General features: G+C 35.9%; 1 protein-coding gene across 1 annotated transcript; it reads right to left on the reverse strand.

The window, feature by feature from the left end:
- Positions 1-460: 460 nt before the first annotated feature.
- Positions 461-6,255, reverse strand: LOC145660564 (uncharacterized). The gene is made up of 2 exons (XM_081725788.1): positions 4,387-6,255; positions 461-1,571 (listed from the first exon to the last, which is right to left on the reverse strand). The coding sequence occupies exons 1-2, from the start codon at positions 4,550-4,552 to the stop codon at positions 889-891; spliced, it is 849 nt and encodes a 282-aa protein (XP_081581914.1). The 5' UTR covers positions 4,553-6,255; the 3' UTR covers positions 461-888.
- Positions 6,256-9,514: the final 3,259 nt, after the last annotated feature.

The raw sequence follows: 9,514 nt of genomic DNA on the forward strand, positions 1-9,514 counted from the left end.
CCGGATAATTGTAACTCTACCGTATATAAGCACAATAACTGCCCAACATATGAACAGTATGTATCAAACACTACTACAACAGCGAAATTGAGCGTGTTTTTAAAATTGCATTGTCTAGGGAATACATATAATTTTATACGCCTCCAGCTAGCAAAAAGGAAACAAAAAGAAACATATGTAAGAACAGTGCCGTCAAATCTAATTAAAACAAGCAAACCGCAAATGATGGCTTTCCGAAAATAGTGACCCAATCACATTTGAAAGGGACGAGAATGGATACATTATACGCAAGAATTTTCGAGGTGCAATCTTCCTATAAGCACAGATGAAATGCAAATATATACACACAAAGAAAGAGAAAATGAAATGACTTTCGAGTCTTCCGTTCTGCGGTTATGTGGAGTAAGCTAAAGGAGACAGTGATGATGAGAACCAATGAAATGATGGAATGAACAGAGGTGAACGCTGTAACCCTCTCCACTGGTCTAGTGGCTAGAATGCGCGCCTTTGGCGTAAAAGATCCCGGTGGTAGAGCATTGAAAGAGAGGTTCGGATTCCACTTTAAACTATATGTCCACGTCTCATATAGCCTCCCTCCTGAAAAAAAAGACGTAAGCGATAATCAAATCAAATAATCAAAAGTAAACGCTCTACCATTGAGCCACTGCGACCCCACACAAAGAAAAGAGACAAAATACTTAATGCAGACTTTGTCTGTCTTATAGAGACTATGCCGTTACCTTAAATTACTCATAGTTTGAAATAAGCAAGCAGAAAGAGAAATTTGGACCGCCACTTACATATTTGTATGACCCTAAGAATTTGAACAATTGTACGCCCGCACCCCTTCCCTACAAAACGGCGATAAATTGATCTAAAACCTTAGTCTTAAAATCTAGAAAAGAAACTTACGTTACTACTTTGACTGGATGGTGACACCTCATGGTTGGATTCTTCAAGATCTTCGGCATCTAGCAATGTGAACAAGAATGTCTTGACACTTCTCGGTACTTTGAGCTTCCGCTGTTTATCTCTGGAAGCGCATTCCTTCTTTAGAGCATCTACTAAGCATTTTTCTTCGTCTAATTTGGTGCGCAAATCATTAACTTCTTCTTTCAGTACGCTGCAGTTTTGACATTTGTCGATCTTTCGTACTTTTGGTTTCGAGCCTGATGGACTGTTCTGAGCTGATAAGTATGCGTTGCTTGGATGCTTGTCTATCTGTTCTTGACAAACGTTACTGGCGGATGCTGACTGTAAACTTCCGTTGCAAGAAGTTCTGTTTATTTGCTCTTGCCAGACGTTACTGCCGGGTGTAGTTTCTGTAGCCGACTCAGATGGAAAATTATCCGTACATAGTGTGGGGTCCTTCACAATAGTTTCAAAGTTCCTTTCAAATATTTCTTTCAAACTGCCTGGATTTCTACGATTTTCATCCTCTTCATCTGTTGGAATCGGATCTGTTGAACTTAGGTAATCAGAATTATTACTGCTGCCAGAATCATATCTTATTACCCGTTCCGTCTTCCCGACAAACTTCCTTTGTTCCACCTCACATTCGGTTTTAGTACCTGAAAAAAAAATCCATCATGATGTCATCTGCATCTGAAGTTTTCGGTGGTACATCATAATCACTTCATAAAATATAAGCAATACAAGAAAAGGGCCACCCGTTAAAGGGATCTACTACAGATTACATGCACCAGCTTCCAAGGAAAAGTAGTAGGTTCAGTAGTTAAATAATCGTGGCAGATACTGACCGATTGAAAGTAGTGCCATTGCGGGAGATGTGAGAAGGCTATCTAATTGACCCGGGTGGTAAAGTTTGAGATAAAGTGTCCCTTATACAGCTAGCAAACTACAGAAACTGCATACCTCAATCTAGCCGATGCTTCTAAATCACTCGTTCGCAGTAGGAGTACAAATATATAATAAATAATTTCGTAGAGAACAGTGTATACTGATAGTTAATATATAGGGGCGCAGATTTTTTAAAAATATGTGGACATAAAAATGATAACTTTGCGGTTAAACGAGTGACTGCATATGAAAGAGGACTGTGTTCGATATTAATTCCGACTATCGGAGTGCCCTGCATTCTCCATGCCTCCTGCAGGACAAACACCAGTTCTCGCATTAGTTAGTCCATTTGCGATGTCGCTGTCGCAAGACTATTAGAATAGATCGTGGCTAAGCTGTTAGCGCACGCGCCTTTGACGTGAGAAACTTGGGTTTGATTCCCAGTGGAAGCTCATGTGGTTCGGATTTCCTGTTAATCAGTATGTCTACGTTTCATATGGCCTCGTTGCTGAAAGGGACGTTGAACTCAAAATCAACTCAACTATTAGAACGGGAAACTCCAAAACTTAAAGTCAGTGGGTGCGCTTTTAGAATAAGCATAAACCTCGTTTATTCCCCAGTAGTGCAATTCCTAAAGTTTACTGATGAAAGAAGTAAATGTTTTATGAATGTCTGTAAACCGAAGACAAAACTTTTATAAATTGGTTTACACACACACACATTATTACTCGGTAGTAGTACATTGTTACTTGGGCCTGTACAGTAAGAGTTTAAGAATGCCTTATGGAATCATTTGAAGCAAGAAAAGTTAAGACAAATGATTTTTATTTTGCCGACGTATGTAAATATTCACGAATCTAGGCACAGTAGTAATGTTTGCATGGTGTAGCTATTCTTCATAATCTCATTCGAGACTTACAAAACCTACACGCAAACTACAACGTATGATGTTGCAGTTCATTTCCTACATCCCAAGAAATGGCATTTGTGCTGGCTGTATCGCCAGACCACATGAAAATCGAAAAAGAAGTACCAACATGAACTACATTTGGTTAGAGTACATTACTTTACGTTAGGTTATGTTACATTAGGCAGGTTAGGTTCAGTTACAAGTCAATTACCTTCAAAACAAAGGCATGTAAATTTTTACAATTTGCAATAGAACATTACTATTTGCGTATAAATAAGACGTCCGAATGTATATGATATGAAAACTACAGTACAAGACATTAACCAACCTGTGCTAGGTACTCACTAAAAGCAGAGCGCGTTAGTTAGGGCGGGTAAAGGAACAGGCGCATGAGCGAGGGTAGTGAAAACAGGTGGGTGTTGGCAATGATAAGAGTTTGAATAGCACTTGTCGTTGTTTCATACTAGTAACACTCCACTTGTAAATAGTACACCGTGTCTTTCACACAATTTCAACAGCTGACGTTCGTTATTTTCGTGTACGTAATTCTATAAAACTCACACGATATGTCATAATATTGATATATATGCGCCATTTCCACACTTCATTTCTCGCCACTAAATCATAACAAGTGTACCTCTATGTGAAATAGTCTCTTCCGCCTCCACATACAATGACGCTTAGAACACCAAAACCAGCCTACCAAACCCCTTTCTTAACTTCAGCTATTCCCCTAATCTGCTTTTCATTCAAGCTCCTTCACAAACCAAAATAGGAGTATGTTTAGTACAAGAGGTCCAAAAGCACGTAAAAAACAGAAAATTTACAGAAGAAACGAATGATGCAAGTACTTAGACGTAACAGAACGTAACCAAATCTAACCTAACCTAAACCAACCTACTATTAGTAGAAATAAGCGAAATTCTATCATTCTTTGGAAAAGTATGCTGGACCCATACACTAATATAACATAAACTAACCTAAGCTTACCTAAATTAACATAACCTACCCTAAACTAGCCTAATGTGAACAGAAATTACCAAAATTGTAACATTTTTTAGAGAAAAGTGCTGGACCCCTTCTGCTAAACATAGGCCCCAAAATAAATTATCCAATTCACCCAGTAGATTTCCAAAATATTGGAGGCGGTACAGCACTTAAACCCCAAGAACCAACATGGTTCACACTGTTTTACGTTAATCACTAAAAATCTACTATTCTACTCTGATACCTACAAAAGTGTTATTTAAACTCAGATATCTAGATTCAGGTCGACTGCCAACAGTTAAAGTGTACTAAATAGTTTATTTTGGCGCCAACTGTTGTTGATCTAGCCACACAATAAATAAATTTTAAAAAAAAAACTTAGGATTATAAATAGTAAATACTTCTAAAATATAACAGAGTGACAGTGAATTAAAAGTGAGCACAATACTCTGTTACTTAGCCAGAAGACATTTTCTCCAATGTACTTCGCTGAGTCATTAACATCCGTAGATTCATGCGATTTGTATTTCCATCGTTCGGTAGTTACTACAAATTCGCGGTAATTTTCTGTTTCGACAGTTCACTGCAAAACACACGGTAATGAATCACACATTAAATATATGTCATTATCTTAAATTAATTACATCTATAGCTGTTAAAGTATTGTTAGAGCCAAATACATTACTCACCTACATAAAGAATTCTACCATCGTAGCACGTGCTTCCTTTCCATTGTACAGGGTACACTTTTCCAAGTGTAAGTTTACCTGTACATTTACATTTCTTGCGGTGTAGAATGGAATAAGTATTATTATCCCATTCAACTACAACATACGCATTATTTGCCGTTGACATCTTGAAAGCTACTGTAATCTTGTGGAAACTTACAATTCATCCGCTACCATCGAGCACACAACCATAGAAAAACCACTGATCACAAACCCTAACGTCAACAACCAGCAGACGATTGACAACGAACAAACGAACGCTGTGGCGCCAAGCGTCTTTCCTGTGCGTAAACATATAGGTTCTGATCACGTTATAATTATGTTGTTTTCGATATTGTCTCCCAAGTTTACAATATACATATAAGAATAACTTATATGTGTATGACGATAATTGTGTATTGTTCACATATCGCAATTCTTAAGGAAAGGAAACTTATTATTCAGACTCAGGGGTGTCATTTGAGAAAGTCAAGGGGGCAATCGCCCCATGAGTTTCAGAATCTCTTAATTAATTGTGCAGTAATATAATATAAATAAAATGTTAGTGTGTTTGTGCGTATGCTTCTTTGGGTGCCAGACGAATGGACCGAGAGTTATCAAATTTTGCTCACGGGTATGCTGGTCCACGGCCAAGACCAAGACGAAGCATTTTTTCCAAACTTCGAACTAGGGGTCGCAAGGGAGGATTTACTACGACATGAAAATATAGTCGAAAATGACTTATATTAATGTTAACTTCATAGTTTTCGGAATCGCTGAGATCATAGTGAAACTCCCGATTGCGTTCACTTGCCCACCCCCCTTGGGGGCCAAGAGTCAACAGCAGGTCACCGAGACATGTACAAATAATCGAAAATAACCAATATTAGTGTCAAGTCTATAATTTACAGGCTCGCTGAGATTAACGCTGAAGCTATGGATCCCGTATATAATTCCAAATACAGCCCCATCGCCTAGGGGCCGAGTCAGGGACATACGCAGGGGGTGGTCCTGGGGGTCCGGACCCTCCCCGAAATTTCGACTTTTATGTAAATTTAGCCTAATTTTAGGGGCAACTTTAGAAATTTTAATATAAAATACTCTCATATTGAGTTTGGACTCCTCCCGAAATAAATTCCTGCGTACGCTACTGCCGAGAGTCACCAAGCGGGTCACCGAGACACGTAGAAATAAGCGAAAATTACCGATGTTAGTGTCAAATACATTATCGTATCCTTTTATCCATCTGCATGTACTTTCCAGGTGTTTTACATGTACATGGTAAGTACCTGGGCATACTGGGGAAATAATGCATTTCCCATGCATGTGGCATGTAGTTTCCGATACATAGTGATTTACCTGTCTTATATTCCCTGTACATGTACGCTTTATCTACGTCTGCCAGGTACAATACATGCACCTGTGACATTCATTTTCCGTGGATGCATGTTCCTTACCTGTTTTCATTTATATGTACAGGAATTGTACATTCCATGTTTTTCACTCCTAACTTACGCATGTAAACATGTAATTTACATTGCATTTTTTCTATCGTTCTGCAGGTACTTTGCATGTGTTTTACATGTACATGGTAAGTACCTGGGCATACTGGTGAAATAATGCATTTCCCATGCATGTGGCATGTAGTTTCCGATACATAGTGATTTACCTGTCTTATATTCCCTGTACATGTACGCTTTATCTACGTCTGCCAGGTACAATACATGCACCTGTGACATTCATTTTCCGTGGATGCATGTTCCTTACCTGTTTTCATTTATATGTACAGGAATTGTACATTCCATGTTTTTCACTCCTAACTTACGCATGTAAACATGTAATTTACATTGCATTTTTTCTATCGTTCTGCAGGTATTTTGCATGTGTTTTACATGTACATGGTAAGTACCTGGGTATACTGGTGAAATAATGCATTTCCCATGCATGTGGCATGTAGTTTCCGATACATAGTGATTTACCTGTCTTATATTCCCTGTACATGTACGCTTTATCTACGTCTGCCAGGTACAATACATGCACCTGTGACATTCATTTTCCGTGGATGCATGTCCCTTACCTGTTTTCATTTATATGTACACGTATTGTACATTCCATGTTTTTCACTCCTAACTTACGCATGTAAACATGTAATTTACATTGCATTTTTTCTATCGTTCTGCAGGTACTTTGCATGTGTTTTACATGTACATGTTAAGTACATGGGCTTAAGAGGAAAAACTAGCATTTCCCATGCATGTGACTGATAGATTACAGGCACATGCCATCAATTTGAATCATGTTTTTTGAACATACCTATTGCTCTTGTATGTCCCAGGTATATTACATGGACCTGTACTATGCATGTACCTTGGTGTATGTACATTACATGTCTCCTTTATATGTACAGATACTTTTCATTGCATGTTTGAGAACTTCTAACATTGAACACCATCTACACATGTATCACATGTTTATAGCCACAGGTAGATTCACCTGTCAGTGGGAAACTAACATGCTTTTTACAGCTACAGGCGCCTGTATAGTACCTGCTGAAGTCACATGTACCTGTACATGCACAGAACATTGCCTGGAATTTGTCACATTTTCATATGGGATATAATAAAACTTAGCTTCACTTTGAACTTTTTAATATTCATTTCACTTTTAAAAGATATTAACTATAATACGTTTTATTAAAGCAGTAGTAAAATGTGCAAATAAAAAAACTGCGTTGTAAAATATTACAGTATTAATAATGATGGGGGAGAATGGATTATTTCATTCCTGAAAACGTACAGTCATGTCCAAAATGATTGTCGTATATCTATAACTGTCTTGTGGAAGTAATGATTTTGATAATGAATTTGATAATGATTTTGAAGGGTACTTCTAATACTGTTACTATGTGTATAATCGGCAGATGTATATTTGTGGTAAATTTCATAGGAGTAGAATTAGAATGAGTAAAACAAAATTTTGCTAAATGGACAAAAAAATGTTTTCGTTATATTGTTCTTATTTACTGCTCTTTTGACATGAAATTTACCGATTACACACATGTCTTTGCCGATTATACACATACAAACATTGTAAGAAATACCGGACGAAATGGTTACCAATTATATTCCTACAACAACACTTATAGACATGCGACAGTCATTTTAGACATGAGTGTACATTTTACATTTTTGTAAATTTAACGTCCCATAGTTGCGCTCTTTAGGCAAAAGTAAGTAGATAATTAATGGAAGAATTGGTGGAACGGAAATGGGGGGGGGGGACGGTAGAACCATGAGAAAACTCATGAAAACGATTGTCGGCCATAAACTAACTCACACACTGGGGACACCTCGCACCAGATGTGAAAATGCTCTACCACTGAGCCTTCGTGCCACCATATATTTTACTGCATGTTATTCAATGTAAAATGTAATTTGCAGAAAATTATACAACTGTGAATATGTCAGAAACGCTTAAATTATTGTGTAATCAATACTTGTTTTAATTTATACTAAATGAGGTTACTAGAATGTAAAAGAGAAGGGTTGTTAATAAATGAAAGATATGACTTAGAATTTAAGTTTTAATTTAAAAGCCAAACTACCAAAGGTTTCTGCTAATAAAGCCTTTTAAATAGTGCACTTACTGTTTGCTAGAGCTCGGTTTAATGAAGGTATTATTTTTATCACACTTGATGATATAATGTCATGCAGTTATGAGGGTTTCTGTCTTCAGTCATTTTCCCAAATGCTATTATATACTCTGCTCAGCTTAGCATGAGAAGTACAAAAAAACTATACGTCATTTCCTTTCTTGTTTGACGAATCAATCAATATATATATATATATATATATATATATATATATATATATATATATATATATAGATCAACAATAGAATTCTAATATCGAATAATATCTGAGTACTTTAATTTGGATTATTATAGGTTATTCTGTTGTAAACATTTAGAGGAAAAGTGTTAATCAATAACAAATAATTAAGATCCGTTGAATAACAATCATCTTAGTTCAGTAGTACAGCGCCTTTTGCTAGTTTCAGGTTACAGTTACAATCTTAGGCTTTGCAAATGTGTGTTAGGCAGCACAACGTCTGTTAGTTTGCTTGGACTCATTTTACTCCCACTTTATAGTCGTTGTATCAAGTCTTTCTCACTATTCAGTAATGTTTCCATCCGTCTCTCCAACCTTAAGATTTAAAGTAAATTTTTTACATTTTTTTCTTATTCTTCGCGTAGGTAATATTTATAATAAGATTCAAAATGTAATATCCTATATCACATTGGAGACAATTGAAGCAGAAAGCTATAGAAAATAAATTTTGTATATTCAGCATTGGTATTTTGTGGTGGTATCTCTTCTGTCAATAACTTCTAAAACAATGAAAAGAAGTTTTTATAATTTTTATGCACTGCAGATAAAATATTGTTAAGTTTATTAAATCTGTAAATCTACATTCTTGTATTAAATAAAACAAATCTCGAACATGTGGCATATATATTGTTGATGTACATATTCAATTTCTACTGGAAGATACAAGACGATAATTTAAAGGTGGATTTCAGGATGGAAAGCCGTAACTCGAATTTCAAACGATAGCGTTTATATAAAACAAACCGTGGATAAAAAAACCAAAAGCTCATATCTTTCATTATACATTCTCTACAAAACTACGTGATATACTGTTGAATTATTTTGTTGTATGGAAATAATAATTGTATTAATATTATTGTTGCTGCTTTTATTGATCATACATAGATCTCAGTTTACATTTTTTAATATTTGTATAAGCTTATGGATATATTTTTATAGAGACTTAAATGTTTTTTTTTTTTTTTTTTTTTTTTTTTTTTTTTTTTGTCTGAAAAGGTACAGCATAAAGATGAGATATGTATGTAAGCATGGCTATAAAATAAAATGTAATCTGTCTATAGTTTGACTGATCTTTGTTAATTCAATTCCTGGAAATTAATATATCATTACAAACTCATACTGCATTTCATTGATATTTGTTTACAACTAATTAACTATATATATATATATATATATATATATGGTTTTTTCTTTGTCGCGTCATCATCTGAGTCAGAAAC

Source organism: Thermobia domestica, chromosome 9 (genome assembly GCF_964235325.1).
Source record: "Thermobia domestica chromosome 9, izTheDome1.hap1.1, whole genome shotgun sequence".
Taxonomy (NCBI): Eukaryota; Metazoa; Arthropoda; class Insecta; order Zygentoma; family Lepismatidae; genus Thermobia; species Thermobia domestica.